Source organism: Lithobates pipiens, unplaced genomic scaffold (assembly GCF_037356315.1).
Source record: "Lithobates pipiens isolate NorthernLeopardFrog02 unplaced genomic scaffold, aLitPip1_a1.2 Scaffold_25, whole genome shotgun sequence".
Taxonomy (NCBI): Eukaryota; Metazoa; Chordata; class Amphibia; order Anura; family Ranidae; genus Lithobates; species Lithobates pipiens.
Genome location: NW_027507787.1, coordinates 55,842,897 through 55,862,499, shown reverse-complemented (window position 1 = coordinate 55,862,499; position 19,603 = coordinate 55,842,897). Strand labels below are relative to the sequence as shown.

Below are 19,603 nucleotides of genomic sequence, written 5' to 3'. Positions count from 1 at the left end.
CGTTTCGCGTTCGCGAAACGTCCCGTCGGAAGTTCGTCCATCACTATAGACCATACATGATTTGAAAATTCAGCTGGTTCAGCAGCCTGTAAAATTTCTGCACGATCAGTGCCGCCGGATATATCCCGTTGCACTGATCAGGAACACTGTTAGAACACAAAAGAAAAAGGAGTGATTCTCCCATCCACATTGACTGGATAGGGGAACTGGGTCTTTTTTTTTATTATTATTATTCAACCTGAGGCTTGAAGGAAAAAAAAATAGTAATGTGTGGGCTGCCTTAGACCATTCTAACTTATAGGCTTTAAATACATCAGCAGAGTAGTCTGAGGCCGCGTACACACGCGGGGACTGTTCGCTGAAACTGTCCGCTGAAACCAAGTTTCAGCGGACAGTCCGCTCGTGTGTGGGCTTTCAGCGGACAGTTTCAGCGAACAGTCCGCTGAACAAGGTTTTTCGGAAATTCCGAAAAACTGTCCGCTGAAACCTTGTTTCAGCGGACAGTCCCCGCGTGTGTAGGCTTGTTCGTCAAACAAAGTTGCGCGCATTCTCAGAAAGGATTTTCACGCCGAAAGTTATAATGCAGTGTATAGGACGTCGTATTTTTCGTCCCGTCGTACGTGCCGTTCACGTCATCGCGCACGGTTTCAGCAAACTGTTCGTCCGTCGTGTGTGGCCATGTCCGTCCATGCTAATTTTGAGCGGACTGTTTGCCGAAACTGTTTGACGGACAAAGTTGGGCGAACAGTCCCCGCGTGTGTACGCGGCCTGACTCCAGCCCTCCAGCATTGAGGACCAGCAAATGACTACAACAAGACATAATTACTTGCCACTTAACGTTATCCTTTATTTGGCCAATCTGTCCACACACCCTTTTTTGATTGATTAGTACAAGCAACTACAAAACACCGCCAAAACCCTCAGAATATGGAGCACCACACCACGTGCTAGGAGATTTGTTCCACATGTGGGTCTAAAGCACCATGTGTCAAAATTCTGTTGTCAAATAAAAAGGACCATTGATAACCTCTCCTTTGAGAATGTTTGTTCCCTGGCTAGCTTTAGCTTCAATGCTTTGGGAGTTTCTGACCTGGAACATATATAGAGATCAGCAAGGTTGACACTCAGTTGCTGCATGCTTGTTCCACATTTGTGACGCAAAAATATTGTGAACAAAGAGCAGACAGCTAGCACTTGCAAAAGTGGGCCAGCCCCTATACCAAGTGACGGCGAACCTTGGCACCCCAGATGTTTTGGAACTACATTTCCCATGATGCTCATGCACGCTGCTGTGTAGTTGAGAATCATGGGAAATGTAGTTCCAAAACATCTGGGGTGCCAAGGTTCGCCATCACTGCCCTATAGGTTTCTTATGACAGTACCTTAACCTCCCTGGCGGTATGAAAGCGGTACAATTATTTTGCATGGAAAATTGGCGTTTTATATTGTAGTCCTGTAATTCTTAGGAATAACTCTCTTAAATCTGTTCAAACCAAAGTCTAGTAGACATCCCGGGTAGGATAAAGTTTATAATATAATAAAGAATAATAAAAATGATTCAATAATGTAATCAAATCCAAAAACACTGAAAAAGGGACACTTTTTGGTTGCTATGGACAATCTCCAAATTTCAGGCAGAAAAAACAGTATTTATAATATAAAAGTGCATGCAGGGCACTGAACAGACCACTAGGGACAAAGGGGGTGTGTAATTTTTTAATACAGCTGTAATCTGTAAGATTACAGTACTGTGTGTGTTTTGTGTCTTTTTACTTTCTTGAATTTGGCGCCGATCTCTGCTCCCGTGTGCAGTAACGTCGCAGGGAACGGAGCTTGGCGGCATTCCGCACTGTGAATCGAGCGGAGGACAGCTCGCTCACACAGTGCGGAGGACATCGCTGGATCCAGGGGACAAGGTAAGTAAGGCCGCGTACACACGGGCGGACTGTTGGCTCAACTTTGTCCGCTGAACAGTGTTTCAGCGGACAGTCCGCTCGTGTGTGGGGCTTCAGCGGACAGTTTGACGAACAAAGTTTTTCGGAAATTCCGAAAAACTGTCCGCTGAAACTTGGTTTGAGCGAACAGTCCGCCCGTGTGTAGGCTACTTTCGAAATGAGCAAACTGTTCCCGCTCGGAGGGAAGTCTGCTCATTTCGAGCGCGTGTGCAGGTAGGCGGGGCCCGCGACGGAGACGTCGCGGGCTCCGCCGCCTGGAATGGACTTAAAGGGGAACCCCAACGCCGCAAAAAATCGGTGTGGGGGTCCCCCCAAAGTCCACAACAGACCCTTGTCCGAGCACGCTACCCGGCCGGCCAGGAAAGGGGGGCGAGCAAGCGCGCCCCCCCTCCTGAGCCGTACCAGGCCGCGTGCCCTCAACATGGGGGTGCCTTGGGGAAGGGGGGGCCGCGCGGCCCCCCCACCCCAAAGCACCTTGTCCCCATGTTGATGAGGACAAGGGCCTCTTCCCGACAACCCTGGCTGTTGGTTGTCGGGGTCTGCGGGCGGGGGGCTTATCGGAATCCGGGAGCCCCCTTTAATAAGGGGGCCCCCGGATACCGGCCCCCCACCCTATGTGAATGAGTATGGGGTACAATGTACCCCTACCCATTCACCTGTAAAATAAAAGTACCCAAAAAAAAACAACACACGAGATAAAATATTTTATTGCACAGCTCCGGGGGTCTTCCGTCTTCGGGGGTCTTCTCGCCGGACTCCTCCGCTATATTCTTGTAGCTCTTTTGCTAGCGGAGGAGTCCGGCTTTCTTTCTCCCCGCCGCCGGCCTCTTCTCCCGACTTCGGGGGTCTTGTCCCCCTCTTCGGTTCTTCTGCCGGGCCACCGCGCCTTCTTATAGCTCTTTTGCAGGCGGTGGCCCGGTCTTCTGTCGCCGCTGTCGCCGCCGCCGCCTTCCGTTCTTGTTCTTCTTCTTGTTCTTCTCCAGGAGATGTTGACACGTCGCTCTCTCCGGCCGGAATGCCAGAGCCGCGCTGAGCGGCCACTTATATAGTGACAATGGGGCGGTGTCACATGGTATATGTCACATGGGTTGGTCACATGGGTTGATGTCACATGGGGACTATGACATCGTAAGGGGGCGGGGTCACCATGTGACCAACCCATGTGACATATACCATGTGACACCGCCCCATTGTCACTATATAAGTGGCCGCTCAGCGCGGCTCTGGCATTCCGGCCGGAGAGAGCGACGTGTCAACATCTCCTGGAGAAGAACAAGAAGAACAAGAAGAAGAACAAGAACGGAAGGCGGCGGCGGCGACAGCGGCGACAGAAGACCGGGCCACCGCCTGCAAAAGAGCTATAAGAAGGCGCGGTGGCCCGGCAGAAGAACCGAAGAGGGGGACAAGACCCCCGAAGTCGGGAGAAGAGGCCGGTGGCGGGGAGGAAGAAAGCCGGACTCCTCCGCTAGCAAAAGAGCTACAAGAAGATAGCGGAGGAGTCCGGCGAGAAGACCCCCGAAGACGGAAGACCCCCGGAGCTGTGCAATAAAATATTTTATCTCGTGTGTTGTTGTTTTTTGGGTACTTTTATTTTACAGGTGAATGGGTAGGGGTACATTGTACCCCATACTCATTCACATAGGGTGGGGGGCCGGTATCCGGGGGCCCCCTTATTAAAGGGGGCTCCCGGATTCCGATAAGCCCCCCGCCCGCAGACCCCGACAACCAACGGCCAGGGTTGTCGGGAAGAGGCCCTTGTCCTCATCAACATGGGGACAAGGTGCTTTGGGGTGGGCGGGTCGCGCGGCCCCCCCTTCCCCAAGGCACCCCCATGTTGAGGGCACGCGGCCTGGTACGGCTCAGGAGGGGGGGCGCGCTCGCTCGCCCCCCTTTCCTGGCCGGCCGGGTAGCGTGCTTGGACAAGGGTCTGTTGTGGACTTTGGGGGGACCCCCACGCCGATTTTTTTTGGCGTTGGGGTTCCCCTTTAAGTCTATTCCAGGCGGCAGAGCCCGCGACGTCTCCGTCGCGGGCCCCGCCTACCTGCACACGCTCTCGAAATGAGCGGACTGTTGCCTCGTGTGTGGGCGAGTCCGCTCATTTCAAAAGTTGCGCGGACTTAGTACGACGAACAAAGTTTGCCGTATTTGTCCGCTCAAAAAGTGCCGTGTGTGGGCGTGTTCGTTCATTCAAAAGTTTGAGCGGACTGTTTGACGAACTTAGTTTCGGCAGACAGTCCCCGCGTGTGTACGCCGCCTAACTCTCCCTGTGTCCTCCCTGTATCCAGCAATGCAATCCCGAGTCTGGCTCGAGGTTACCGCTCGTGGTGCGGAAATCCCAACCCAAGCCAGACTCGGGATTACCGCTAGGAAGGTTAAAGGCACTACAAACTCTACATTGACTTCTCTACCTTTGTATTGTGTTTCACTTGGTCCCTCACTGAAGTTTCTCCAAACTTAAAAGAGTAAATTTCAAAGGGCTCTGGCTTCAAAGTTTTTTGCTTTTCTTTTTTTTAAATATATTTTATCAAGCACAGATATAATATGCCAGTCTCGTTTACTAGGTTTATTACAGGTATTTCAATTAGAAGAGGTTGAATAGAGAGATGACCAAGTTTAGCGTCGCACAACATCAGAGGGGAAGAAAGAAAATTACAGTTGATATCTAAACCTCAATCCATGTGACCACATGGCACATAATGACAGTACAGCAGTCTTTAAATGGAACTTTATGTAAACAAAAATGGGAAAACAGGCAGGATTTTTAATTCAGAAGTGACATGCTTTGTCTCCTCTGTATTAAAGCTACCTACCTTCCTCTCCACCCCTGTATAGTGAGCTGCGCACACGCAGCTCATTGTAAAAATGTGGTGCTACTGAAGCTGACTGAACTCCCAAGTGAAGTCATATCAGCCTGGCACTTGATACCCGGGAGCCTCCGCTCAAATATGTCAGCAGCCACCAAGGAGCTTCAGGATGCCGCATCACAGGATTGAAGAAGAGTATAGTTCTGCTTTAAAGTGGTTGCAAAGTTAAAGCATTTTTTGCCTTAATACATTCCCTGCATTAAGATAAAAATGTCATAACATTTGTATCGCCCCTCATCCACCTCATACCTACCTGAGCCCTTTCTTGATACAGCACTTTGTCCATTTGCAGTTGTGCTGGTCCCTCTCTCCTCACAAGACAGAGAGGCGGCAGCAGGAGCCACCACATCCTGTGAGGAGGGAAGAGGGGGCAGGCCGAGACATGCTTTGTGTGCCTAGGGACGCACACAGCCCATCTTGGAAGTGAGCCTGCATGACCGCCCCCCCCCCCCATAGCAAGCAGCTTGCTATGTTGGCACATGCAGAGGAGCAAAGCGCCAGAGGGGGGCCCTAGAAAATGAGTTTCAGGGCAGCTCTATGTAATATCATGTTTATGATTTTAGAAAAAAAATTAGACCACTTTAACTTTTGTAAAGGATTGTAAATATTCCACAGTTAATGCATATGCAACACAATATGACCCCATTTTGTTTTTGCTTCTATAATTAAGTTTAAACACAACTATACGATACTACTAATGTATAATATGTCCATAATTTTGACTCTTACAGAAAATTAAAGGCCAACTAAACTTTCAGTTTCAACTAGCTAAATACAAATACATTCCATGTGCATAAAAAAAGGTATACGGGAGGGGGGGGGGGGGGGCATGGCAATGGCTGAGTGAAGACCGTGTTTCTGAAGCGTTCTTGGCTTCCCCCTGCCTACTGCAACCAACTGACAGCTTTTCACCCATGTGAATACGGCATGATGTCCACCAAAAGTTACAGAACCAGATCAGCAACTCATGGGATCCAGCCCCTTACACTACAAAGAGGGATCCAGCGATATTTCTGAGACCCACAGCGGGCCTCGCCGGGCGCCATTGATGTCACTCCATGTGTATCCCGGATGGAGGACAGAGCCACCACAGCCCTGTCTGTCCCCCTTACTCCCTCTCCGGAACCCGAAAACCTCTCAGGAACTCTGGCTGCTTTCCGGGCAGACTCTCACAGCATCCGAGCCACCTGGAGGAAGACCTTCGCCCCATGCTGCAGGCCCTCCCCATGAGGTCGGACATCGAGACCCTTATCCTCTGCATAGAAGAGGCACACAGCAGAGACATGCTGGAAGTAAAAGCGGAGATGCACTCTCTCACCGACCGAATGGACACAAGCGAAGGCCTCGATCTCCTCCCTGGGACACAGAATGACAGCCTTGGAATGCTCCTAGGTCTCCTATGCTACCACGGCCGTGGATATGCAGCTCCACCTGGAGGGCTGCAGCCGCCAAAACAATTTGCGGCTGTGGGGCCTCCCAAAGGCCACCAGAGCAGAGGACCTGGCAGCAGCGGTTACAGCCATCCTTCATAGGCTAATGGAAGCTCCGCCACCGTCATCGGAGATACACCGGGTACACAGAGCCCTTGGGCCTAAATTGTCAGACCCTGACAGACCTTGCGATGTTCTCTGCAGGCTCCTCCGCTACTCGCAAAAGAAGCTTATCCTGGGCAGGGCCTTGGAGCATGGAGCAATAGAATTAGATGGAGTGTCCATTAAAATCATTCCTATCTAGAGTGATGTAACAGATTAGAGCCCTACTGAGACCGGTCCTAGACTTGGATAGATGACATGATTGCCCCTACAGGTGGGGATACCCTCTGGCCGTCACATTACAGAAAGCCCAGGCCTCCTTTACCCTGTGCTCCCCAGCGGACCTACCATCTTTCTTCACCTTCCTGGATGTTGACCCCGTGCAGGTACAGAGCTGGCTCCAGATTATCCCTCAACTGTCAAGTCGCTCGGGACTCTCCGCGAACCAGAACAACCAACCTGCCCGTACACAGAGATCCAAACGAAGATTCCGGGCACCATCCATGGAAAGGTCACGTCAGTCATAGTTTCCCTTACCTTTTGCAGACCCTTCGATCCACACCGGTTGACTGTTTACCCCCGAGCTGCTTGTCTTTTTCTCGTTTTTCTTTTTACTCCACATATGGTTGTCCCCACTGCCTGATATGACTGTGGATGCTGAGAGACTTCCGCACCGAGATGTCTAGTTACATTTTTGGTCCTCCGGCCCGCTGAACACTCAAACCCCCCTCGGGGCCTGGGACCAACGGTCCCAAGCACCTCCCGGGCCATGTGAAAATTTGCCACACCTAACGGGCAACCCCCAGATACCTGCAGGGGTTTTGAACCCTAATGTTTTCTCCATGTGAGTTGTGACAGGGGCCCATACCACTGACAAGCATCTGGCACAATACACCATCAGCACTCAAGGACATGTGTAGGGACATGCCCATGCTCATATATGTTCTCTTCTCTTTCCTATGCCAGAAAGATTACCCCACATGATATATCTCCTGTTAAAAAAAAACTAATTCACCTAGGTATGGGAAACACACTGACATTTCCACAGCTTATTGCTCCCTCAGGGTCTTAGAGCCCTAATATTTCTCCCTATGTTAGAGTTCACTGTATAGGTTTATACTATGTTATACTATGTGAGAGCGCACCCCCCTCTAATCACACTGAGGGTGCGTCTGCGGGGAACCCTGTGGGAGCTGGTTGATTCCGGTCCCACAGTGGGATCTGTGGAGGCCCCTCCAGAACCAATTTTTCTCATCTAAAGGACTTTGAGCCTTAATGTTTTTGTTCATGCACAGTGCCTGGCAGCGCTGTGCATAATATCTGATGGGAGGTGCGCCTGCACTGGAGCATCAGCTGCTCTTCACACAACCACTTTGTCTCCTCGGGGGGTTTCCCCCCTGCAAGGCGCATTATGTTTTGTGGTAGTCAGGGAGATCATGAGCTCCTGAAAAGGGGGGGGGTGTGACCAGGACTAGTTATGGGGGATGTATTCTGAACCCCCCACATTGTCCCCCACAGGAATACTCTCCACATCAGGGGGGGTCCATAGTGGAGAATAACTCTAGACCTAGATGTCTGGTGAGGGGATCAGAGTTAAATAGTCAACACAGGTGAAGTTTTTAACGGTTTGTTCACCTCCTATTCCTGGGCACAAACACAGAAAAGGCCTTTGACAAGGTAAACGGACAATTCATGTCTTCTGTCTTAAGATATGCAGGGTAGAAGGCAAAACCTGAGGATCCGGTCAGTCATAGAGGAGAGAAGAGAAGATCTAAAGGAAATTATTAAAACTATTGTCAGCCCCCTACTGGATAGAGAACCAAGTAGCTTTCCTCAGATAGAGAGAGTCCACCACGTGGGAAAACGATAAACACAGGAACCACTAGACCAAGGGACATCATAGTGCAATTTCAATCATTTGCAGATAAGGAGGAAATATGGTTAAAACTAAGAGGAAAATCCCCCCCACAATATCAAGGGCAGGAGGTCCAGATCTTTGCGGACGTGGCCCCAGAAACTTTAGCAAGAAGATGACTCCTGAAGCCCCTACTAGTTCAGATGCAGGCTCAAAATATAAAATACAAGTGGGAGTTCCCAGCTAAACCCAGATTGGATTTAAGGATGGGAGATCGTCTAGGCAGAGATTCCCAGAGGACTTGAGAAAGTTCTGTAACATACTAGACATACATGTTCCCGAGCTCCCGGGATGGGGGGGGGGGGAGTGGAACTTGACCCTTCCTGGGATGAAAGTATAGAACAACCTTTAAAAAAAGCGTGGGGGGTGGGGGAGTTGCTGACAGGGGGGACTGGTCGGGGGCCGGTGCGCCCCTGCCCCAGTGCCCCCATGAGGGGCGACGGGGCAGGGGGGCGCAATTCCTGAGCCCCACCTCGAGATAGAGAGAGCTGGAGAGGGCCACGAGATTCGGGTCCTCGGACAGCTCTATGGCCCATTTGGGGCCGGTTGGGGGGGAATGGGTAAGAGGGGGTAGGGGGGAGGGGGAGAGGGGGAGAGGGTTGGGGAGGGAGGGGTAGGGGAAAATCGATACCTCCGGCGGCAGAGAAGAAAGGGAAGTAGTGAGGGCAGGAGTACTGAGAAGGACATTAAAAGAAAAGCTCAAATAAGAGGGAATGACAGATATTAACTTTATGACCTATAACGTAAGGGTTCTAAATACTTCCAGTAAGAGACATAAGATTTTAAAAGAATTAAAAAGATATAGGGCGGATGTAGCATACCTTCAGGAGACACATCTTCCACATACTTCTAGAGTGAAATTATATTCAAATAGTCATCCTACGTGGTATTATGGGGACACAATATCTAAAAGAGCAAGGGGGGTAGCGATAGGCTTTGCAAGAAGAATACAGTTTAAGTAGGAGGAGAGGAAGTCGGACCCAGAGGGCAGATTTCTGTTCTTAAGGGGGATACTAGGAGGAATGGAGTGCACTTTAGCAAATATATACGCACCTAATCAAAACCAGATAAATTACTTCCTAGGAATCCTAGATAAATTAACAGACATTAAGAGAGGCCTGGTCATTCTGATGGGGGACCTTAATATTTGCTTAGAGCCAAGAGTAGATAGTTCGTCTCGTGTGCAGGGAAGGATGGACGTGCAGCTAAAGAAGATCAAAAAAAAATGCACGTGAGTCAATTAGTGGATGTGTGGAGGAATCAACATCCTAGACAACTAGACTACACGTTTTACTCCCCCGTGCACGAGACACACTCGAGGATCGATTACATACTAGTGGAGCATAATATCTTGGGAAATGTTAAGAAAACAAAATTAGAGGTAACCACCTTATCAGATCATGCTCCAGTAAGTATGAAATTAGTTGTGCAGGGGTCGCAAAGACACAGAGGGAATTGGCGATTAAATGAGGAGTTGCTCCGGGAAGAGGTAAATAGTAGGAGAGTAGCTGAAGAACTTGAACAGTACTTTTCAATTAACCACACAGAAGGGATCGCAGGATCAACACTATGGGAAGCGCATAAAGTCTATATTAGGGGGGTACTTATACCGATGGGAGCCAAGAAAAAAAGAGAAAGATCAGAGAAAATTAATAAACTAGTTGAGGAAATGTATAGAGCGGAACAAGAACACAAATCCGGGCAGGACTACAAGAGAGAGAAATTTCAAATAATAGTTATTAAAAGGGACGAATTGAAAGAGCTCCTGGAGCAAGAAACAAAAAAGACCTTTAATAGAATTACTAAGGAGAGATACTTGTGGGGCAATAAACTCAGTAAACACCTCGCTAGAATACTCCAGAAGAAGAGAGCAATAAATTATATAGAAAAAATACAAACAAAAAACGGAGAACTAGCGTTTAAAACAAGTGAAATAGCAGAAACTTTTAGGGACTACTATAAGGCATTGTATGCAGTAGAACATAAGGATGGTCTTCACGGAGGGAAAAGAGATAGAATAAAAATGTTTTTGAATAATGCAGATTTGCCAAAAATCACTGAAAGTGAAAAGGAGATTCTGGAAGGCCCCATTCTAGAGGAGGAAATAAATGGAGTGTTGCGGGACTCACACCTGGGCAAAAGCCCAGGCCCAGATGGCTTTACAACATTGTATTATAAAAAGTTTAAAGAGGTTCTCATCCCTAAGTTATGCGAATATATGAATGGCCTAGGAGAAGAGTACGAACTGAGCAGGGAAGCAACAATTGCGGTAATCCAGAAAGAAGGAAAGGAAGGTACACTGTGCTCAAGTTACAGGCCAATATCCCTGTTAAATACAGATACAAAGTTATTCATTAAAGTAATGGCAGGGAGAGTAAGGGGCTTGTTGAACACATGGTACACCTGGACCAGGTTGGGTTTGTTACAGGAAGGGAGGGACAAGACAATGGGGTGAGAGCTCTGCTTATTTTACAAGCAATTAGGGATGGTGGGTCCCCAGGTCTATTCCTGTCGATTGAAGCAGAAAAAGCGTTCGACAGGGGAGACCGGGGATTCATGTTTCAAACCTTGGAAACCATGGGGATTGGCCCAAAAATGGTCCAGCGAATTAGAACATTGTACCACCAGCCAACTGCAAGGGTGAAGATAAACAGGGTGGTTTCTGCACCCTTTGAACTTAAAAATGGGACACGACAGGGTTTCCCCCTGTCCCCCCTTCTTTTTGTGTTGGCATTGGAGCCACTACTCTCCACGATAAGAAAAGACCCAGAAATAAGGGGAATAAAGATAGGAGAGGAGGATCACAAACTCGCCGCGTTTGCAGACGATGTTTTATTCTTTGTTAGTCATCCCAGGAGCACAATGCCTAAACTACTAAAGATCCTGGCTAAATACGGGGAAATTTCGAACTTCAAGATAAATTTAACGAAATCAGAGATATTAAATATAAACTTAAATAAAAATGAAGTTAAAAAAATGCAGCAGGAATTCAGGTTTCCATGGAGGAAAGAATTAAAATATCTAGGAGTGAAGCTTGCGAACTCCATGAAAAAGATATACAAGGTAAACTATATCCCCTTGCTGGATGAAATCAAAAGCATAAGCAAAGAGCTACTTAACAGGCCTCTTTCATGGATAGGGCGTGTGAACACACTAAAAATTACCATACTTCCCAAGATTACCTACAAGTTTCAAATGCTCCCAGTTCCCCTTCCACAATATTACCTCAGGAAATTAAAAGCACTGACGATGAATTTTGTTTGGAAGAATAGAAAACATAGGGTCTCCTACCAAATTCTAACACAGGATAAAAGTCACGTGGGGTTGGCAATCCCCGACATCAAAAAATATTATGACGTGGTGGTTCTATCAAGAATTCCAGAGTGGGTGAAGGAAAAAAGTGAAAAAAGGTGGGTAAAAGTTGAGAAAACACTGAGTAAGGCACGGTTAACCACTTAAGGACCGCCGCATGTAGATATACGTCGGCAGAATGGCATGTACGTGCCCAAGTACGTACCCGTGCGCGCTTGCCTTCCAGCGGGTGGGGGGTCCAATCGGACCCCCTCCCGCTGGCTGCGGCAGTCCGTTTCGCTTCAGGAGCGATCCGGGATGAGGGGATGGCCGTTGGTTTCTGGCCATCCCCTCTCGATCGCTCCTAGCGAATGAGAAGCTTCCCCTGCCTGTGTAGTGTAAACACAGGCAGGGAGGAAGTGATGTCACTCTCCTCGGGGCAGTCTTTTTGACCGGACTGCGAGGAGAGGACATAGTAAGTGCACCAATCACTACACTGACACGTAGGTACACATAGGCACACAAATCACCCCCCCGATCACCACCCCCCCCCCCCCCCCCCCAGTCACAGTGTCACTGATTGCAGTGATCATTTATTTACTGATCACTGCATTTAGTGTCAGTTGTGACAGTAAAAAGTGTCAGGGCAGTTAGTGTTAGGTCCAGGGTAGCCCCCTACCCCCCCCTCAATAAAGGTTTAACCCCCTGACTGCCCCTAAAGTTAACCCTTTCACCCCCTTTTGCCAGTGTCACTAAGCGATTGTTTTTCTGATCGGTAGCTAGTTAGTTATTTAGTTATTTAGGTTCCCCGCCAGGTTTTTATATAGCGTCCAGGACCCCCATATATTACCTAATAAAGGTTTTAACCCCCTGATTGCCCCAGGTAACTCTTTCACCCCCTTTTGCCAGTATCACTAAGCAATCATTTTTCTGATTGCTGCATTAGTGTCACTGGTGCCTCTAGGTAGCTAGTTTTTTTTTAGGTTCACCGCCAGGTTTTTATAGCATTAGGTACCCCCATATACTACCCAATAAAGGTTTTAACCCCCTGATTGCCCCTAGAGTTAACCCTTTCACCAGCGATCACCGTATAAGTGTCACTGGTGATGCTGGATAGCCAGTTAGTTATTTAGTTATTTAGGTTCCCCATCAGGTTTTTATATAGCGTCAGGGACCCCCATATACTACCTAATAATAAAGATTTTAACCCCCTGATTGCCCCTAGTTAACCCTTTCACCAGTGATCACCAGTGATGCCAGTTGGTTGACTTCTACACAAAGTGTCTCTAGTGGGTGACTGTAGTTATATTAGTTTGAAAGATAATTTAAGGAAAGAGATGGATATGAAAAGTTCAGTATTGTAAAGTTCTGTAAAATATGTTGTTGCTTTACAAATAAGTAGGATAAGACTCCATTCACACTACTGTGATTTCAGATGCAACCTGAATTGCACAGAATCGCATGACAATGCAAATCAGTTTTTGATGGTGTCTGTTCACATCAATGCAACTCAGCATGGTGCAATTTTGGAAAAGGTTCCTGGTGCAATTTGAGCACAATCTTGGCCTCATCGAATATCCTTTTCAAGTTGCACTAAATAATCATACTGAAAATCAGATCAAAGTTGAATTGCAGCAGTGTGAACCTAGCCTAAATACTGTGTCTGTTTTAGGCTCCTGGCATTATCCACTGGTGACACTTGGTAATTCTTTTTGATTACAGTAAGTAGACTGATGGACAAAAAAAAACTTTTCATGTCCCAATGATCTCTCATGATCAAATCTACAATTTAACAGATACTGACCTTCAGATGAAATACTGTTTGTGTTGCACTGATGATATCGTTGGGAAAAATGAGCCAAAATTCTCTCTCTCTCTTGTGTCTCACCCATAAGAGCCAACTCCTTCAAAAACATCCTAGGAAGTAAAAAAAAAAAAAAAAAAAAAAAAGACTGCGTTATAGTTTTACAATACAAGAATATTTAAATAATAGGAAACAACTGTGAAAGGTCAGAAGTATAGTCAGAAATTGTATATGTTTGGTCTGGTAGGCTGAGTAACCTGCTGGCATCTTATATTTCTAGGGGGCTCCAGCAGTATGGGACAGGTTCTTATCCTATGCTATCGGGAAGAAGTTTGATCCAGGCTCTCCCTCTGCTGCCAATAATTATTCTCCCCTACAATCCTTAGACAACTAAACATAATAAAACTAAAAAAAGGCATTTTTTATGGGCAGTGTTAGTTTAAACATAAATAGTGTTACTGCACATAAAGTGTGCATTTTATTCTGTAATTTGTCCTGTTTATTACACTAAATTTATGTTTTTTTGTACAAAACATTGCAAAATTATTTTTATAATTATTTTTATCAACTTTGCACATAATACGTGTAAATATATGTAAAAGGTGTAAAATGTTAATGAACAAGAACTTTCTGTATTCCATCTGAGCAATGTTGTTGATAAACATTGCAAACCTGCTTTCTTTTTTGACAGCTCCTGCTGCCGACCTTCCCCGTGTACTCTCTGCAATACAGCTGTGATTAATCACAGCTTAATTGCATTGTACTGGGACAGGGGAAACTGCAGCGGAAGGACTGGACATACTAGACACACCCTGTGTACAACGATGACATGTTTTTGGGCATGTCTAGTATGCCCAAACTCTGCAACTGAATACTATGCACAGCGCAGACACCCAAATTTAAAATTTGCTAGGAAGGGAGCTACAAACTATGGCTGGGAGGCCTCACTGCCTCAGTTCCCAATAATTACAACTCCACTCCAAAAAAGTTGGGAAGCTACCGTATGTAAAATCTACATAAAAAAAAGAATGCAAAGATTTGCAAATCTCATAAACCCATATTTTAATCACAATAGAAAAAATAAAATCTATCAAATGTTTAAACTGAGAAAATGTACCTTAAGAAAAAAAAAGTAATTATGAAATTGATGGCAACAACACATTTCAAAAAAGTTGGAAAAGGCCAACAAAAAGTTAGCAAAGTAAGTGGTACTAAGGAAGAAGAGCTGGAAGAACATTTTTCAACTAATTATGTTAATTGCCAAAAGTTTAGTAATATGATAAAAAGAGCATCTTACAGAGTCAGAGTGTCTCAGAAGTAAAGATGTACAGAGTTTCAAAGATGTGTCTAGAAATTGTTGCACAATTTAAAAATAATGCTTTCTTGAACATAAAATTGCAAAGACTTTAAATATGTCATCATCTACAGGACATATCACCAAAAGATTACAAGAATCTGGAGAAATCTCTGTGTGCAAGAGACAGGGCCAAAACACAAAATTGGATGCCCACTGATATGTGGGCCCTCAGACAGCACTGTATTAACAACAGGCATGATTCTGTGATGGATATCACTGCATGGGCTCAGGATTACCAAAACTCACTGTCTGCAGAAGAAGCCATATCTGAGCATGGTTCAGAAACATTGCTGTCTTCTCTGTGCCAAAGCTCATTTAAAATGGTCTATTGCAAAGCGAAAAACTGTGCTGTGGTCAGACAAATTGAAATTTGACATTCTTTTTGGCAACCATGGGTGCTGCATCCTCCAATCTAAAGATGAGGGGGACCTTCCAGCTGGGGCAGCCACGGAGGGCATTGCACAAGGGTCCTGTGTGTCTTTGGCTCAGTTTCAGTTCCAAATTCAGGCAAAAAGTCAGGCCTGATTTGTCCCTGAAACGGAAAACAGGGATGGCAACAAACCCCCTGCTGCGAGCCACGTGTGTACACAGTGTGAACTCAGCCTAAAGGAGAATCAATCAGCCATTTTTTAAAGGAATGTATTATCTATCAGTATTTGAATCGATTAACTTAATAGTTACTATACATTTTAAAAAAAGCCTAGAAGAGTTACTATACATTTAAAAAAAAAAAAAAAAGCCTAGAAGTGTCCACATAAACTTTTTTTCCTCTTCTTGAGCCCCCTTTGTTCAAGGAACACATGGCAAGCCTTTAGCTTTGCAATATGCAAATAACAAAACTGGTTGAGCAGAATTTCAATCCCTTTGGAAGATAAGCACCAGTATTATAAAAAAATTTAAAAAAAATTTTTTTCATGCTAATGTCCTGTGGTCTATGCTCTAAACGCCATTCAGAAAATTATAATTTTCCCTCATTGCACCCACAAAAGCCTCATTATGACAAATTTCTCTTGCAAACAAGGCTTTCAATTTTTATGGAACATATATGTATTGTTCATGTTACTAAAAAAGAACAAATGTTAACAGTACAGAATTGGGGTTTAAACCCAGAGGTTTGCCTGGATTCTGGATCCTATTAACATCTGCCATTTGTTTCCTGTAAAAGAGAACCTGAACTCAAAAAGTGGGGATTTGCTATATTATAGAGCATATCTGGAAATCATTATTAGTTATTATGCCTAAGTACTCTAAAAAACATATGTGAGTGAGCCCAGGTATTCCTGTGCCTATAGCCTCATAGCTGTACACTGTATTTGCAGTGTGAAATCCAAGGCACAGTTGCATGTGACTGCTATTCTAACAAGATTTAGTGATATCACTATTATGCTGCTCAATGTTCTCCTTGCTGGAGGCTCTAACATAAGGAAACAAAGCACTGCCTCTAGCAAGCTGGCTTCCTCCACTGGATAAAGTGCAGAACAAGACATAGTAAGTTAGTAATGGGCAAACTATCAGGGAGACCAAAGGCAATGCTGAAGACTAGTCCTCTGCCTGCTGCAGCTGTTCCCCGGCGTCTCTGCATTGAGAACAGAGCCACCGAACACCGCCGATGGCTTGGTTCGCTCACCACCCCGAGAGCTGCTTACTGTCAGTCAGCATCTCTCCTGCTCTGCTCCTCCATGCTCATTGGAGCGCTGAGCTGTGGAGGGGTAGGGAGAGGCCGTCTCAGGGGCTCACTGAAACTGCCATCAGTCAAGGCAGCTGGTGGATCCAGACTTCTTAAGTCGGGATGACGCGCTGCCTCGACTGATTGCAGTGACGTCAACGGAGAGTGGCCGTCCGAGCTCAGCGTGTGCATAATTGGACTTTTCAGGTTGGAAAACCCCCTAGGTCTCAAATATATGATCTCATTCACCTGAGCAGGAAGTGGCTGCAGCCAGAGACTTTGACCGCACCAAACATTGTGGAACGTGTTGTTATGGATCGTTTCCTGAGAGCTCTTCCTACTGCCATCCAAAAATGGGTAAGCGATGGAAACCCAGAAAATGCAGATAAACTTGTGGATCTGGTTGAGAGGTACTTGGCTACAGAGAACCTGACCACCTTTCAGGGACTCACGGACTTTCCACCCTAAGACCAGATCATCCCCAGTGGCGGGTAAGATGACTCCAAGGGGTGAGGGTGGAGAGAGTGAGAGGGTGGGAGTTCTACCTAAGGTCTGGCGGGAGCAGCCCGGGAAGCCCAGGCTGCAAGAGGCAGCGAAAAAGATTGTTTGCTTCCGCTGCCGGCAAGAGGGACATTTTGCAGCCAATTGCCCAGTTGTGGATGAGCCTATGCAATGTGACTTTATAAGGGAGAGACGTCAGTCGCTGTTTGCGACAGTTGCATGCACTGCCATTCGGGGACCTGAGAAACATTTATGTAAAATGTGTATTAAAGTGGTTGTAAACCCTTACAAACCACTTTGACCTACAGGTAAGCCTAGATTAAGGCTTACCTGTAGGTCCAAGAAATATCTCCTAAACCTATATGGTTTAGGAGATATTTGCCCGAAAACAGGCACCGCTGTCTACGGCGCATGCGCTGTAGACAGCGGCGCACAGGCACACTGAGCGCGGCATTCTCAACGACGGAGCTGCCACGCGTGTCGGCTCCCGTGCGCATGCGCGGGAGTGACGTCATCGCGGCTTCGCCGAATGACAGTGGCGGAGCTGCGAGACCCCACCAAGAAGATGGATGCGGTGGACTACAGGGGACAGCGGCGACTTCGCTGGCTCCTGTGTCAGGTAAGTGACACATAATGGACTACTATGCGATGCATAGTAATCCATTATGCTTTGCCTTTGCAGGGAATGAAAGAGGAAGTAAACTCATCAGGGTTTACTTCCTCTTTAATGGTAGAAATGTTGATGTGTTGCTGGATTCAGGTAGCCTGGTAACATTGATAAAAGCTGAATTAGTTACTACAGAGGTCTCTGGGAAGAACAAGGTGGCTGTTATTTGTGTGCATGGGGACACCCGAGAGTATCCTGTAACTTTAGTGTTTTTTGAGACCCCCCAAAGGTAACCTCTCTCATCAGGTGGGGTTAGTGTCTCACTTACCACATGATGCTATTGTGGGAAGGGATTTTCCAAAGTTCTGGGAACTCTGGGATTGTCCTGAGCCCCCCACTGGTGCCCCTATAGACCAGGAAGATGACCAGAATTCCTCTGGAAGTGGTGAGGACTCTCCTGAATTTCCCTTGGAGTGCAACATCCTCAGATGAAAACCTGCCGTCTGTGGAGTTTTCGGATCTTGAGGTTCACAGGGAAAATTTTGCCACAGAACAGTTAAAAGACCCCACCCTAATAAAGGCACGGGAAAATGTGGTGAAAATAGATGGCGAGTTAGTGAACCCAGATAAGACTTGCACTTACCCGTACTTCACTATGGAAAGGGACCTGCTGTATTGAGTGGCTCAAAGGGCAGAAGAAACCATTGAGCAACTTGTGGTGCCCAAACCTTACAGGAAGTTGGTGTTAGAATTGGCCCATGGGCACATTCTGGGAGGTCATCTGGGGACCGAGAAAACCAGAGAGAGGGTATTGCAGAGATTCTATTGGCCTGGGGTCATGAAGGAAACAGAAAATTATTGTTCCTCCTGCCATGTGTGTCAGAAGTCGGCACCTATGCCACATTTCCGTAACCCGCTGGTACCTCTTCCTATCATTGAGGTCCCCTTTGAGAGGATCACAATGGATTTGGTAGGTCCGATAATGAAGTCCGCTAGGGGGCATCAGTACATTTTGGTTATATTGGACTATGCCACCCGTTATCCGGAAGCAATTCCTCTTCGAAATACCTCGGCCAAAACCATAGCCAAAGAGCTATCTCTTGTTTTTAGCCGCGTGGGTATTTGTAAGGAACTGCTTACGGACCAAGGTACACCCTTTATGTCCCGGGTTATGAAAGAACTATGCAAGTTGTTCAAAGTGACACAATTGCGTACATCTGTGTATCACCCCCAAACAGATGGGTTGGTTGAAAGATTCAACAAAACCCTAAAACAAATGTTAAAGAAGGTGGTGGGCAGAGATGGAAAGAATTGGGACTGTCTAATACCCTATCTGATGTTTGCCATTAGGGAGGTACCCCAATCCTCCATAGGTTTCTCACCCTTCGAGTTGCTCTATGGGAGACACCCAAGAGGGCTGCTGGATATCGCCAAGGAAACTTGGGAAAATGAGAGTTCTCCTCACAGGAGTGTGATTGAGCATGCTGCCCTGATGCAAGATAGAATTGCACAGGTAATGCCAATCGTGAAGGAACATTTGACCCAAGTGCAGTTAACACAGCAGAGAGTGTACAACCGTGGGGCCAAGACCCGTACTTTTTCCCCGGGGGATAGGGTCTTGGTGCTAGTCCCTAAGGTTGAAAGCAAATTTCTGGCCAAATGGCAAGGTCCATACGAAGTAATTGAAAAAATTAGAGAGGTGAACTACAGGGTTAGACAGCCAGGAAGGCGAAAGCCGGAACAGATCTATCACGTCAATCTGCTGAAAGCCTGGAGGGATAGGGAATCCCTAGTCGCAGAGACTTTGTCACAAGCCCAGTCTGGTTGCTTAGTTCCTAAGGTTGGAATAGCAGTCACCTTATCGAAACCCCAACAGGAGGTTAAAGAGTTTGTACTTCGTAACAAAGAGATTTTCTCTGAGCTGCTGGGACAAACATCTGGCGTAGAGCATGACATTATCACCCCGCCAGGAGAAAGGGTAAAACTAAAACCTTATAGAATACCAGAGGCCCGACGGGAGGCAATACGTGGGGAGGTTCAAAGGATGCTGGAATTGGGTGTGATAGAGGAGTCCCAGAGTGACTGGTCCAGTCCTATCGTACTAGTGCCCA

At 46.7% G+C, this 19,603-nt stretch overlaps 1 protein-coding gene across 3 annotated transcripts in view; it reads right to left on the bottom strand.

Moving 5' to 3' along the window:
* Nucleotides 1-19,603, bottom strand: part of PSD (pleckstrin and Sec7 domain containing) — a 711,875-nt gene that overhangs the window by 274,929 nt on the left and 417,343 nt on the right. For all 3 annotated transcript variants that reach the window (XM_077454479.1, XM_077454482.1, XM_077454480.1), the window contains one exon: nt 13,362-13,474. In XM_077454479.1, the coding sequence (XP_077310605.1) occupies nt 13,362-13,474 (113 nt within the window). The remainder of the gene's footprint in view (nt 1-13,361; nt 13,475-19,603) is intronic.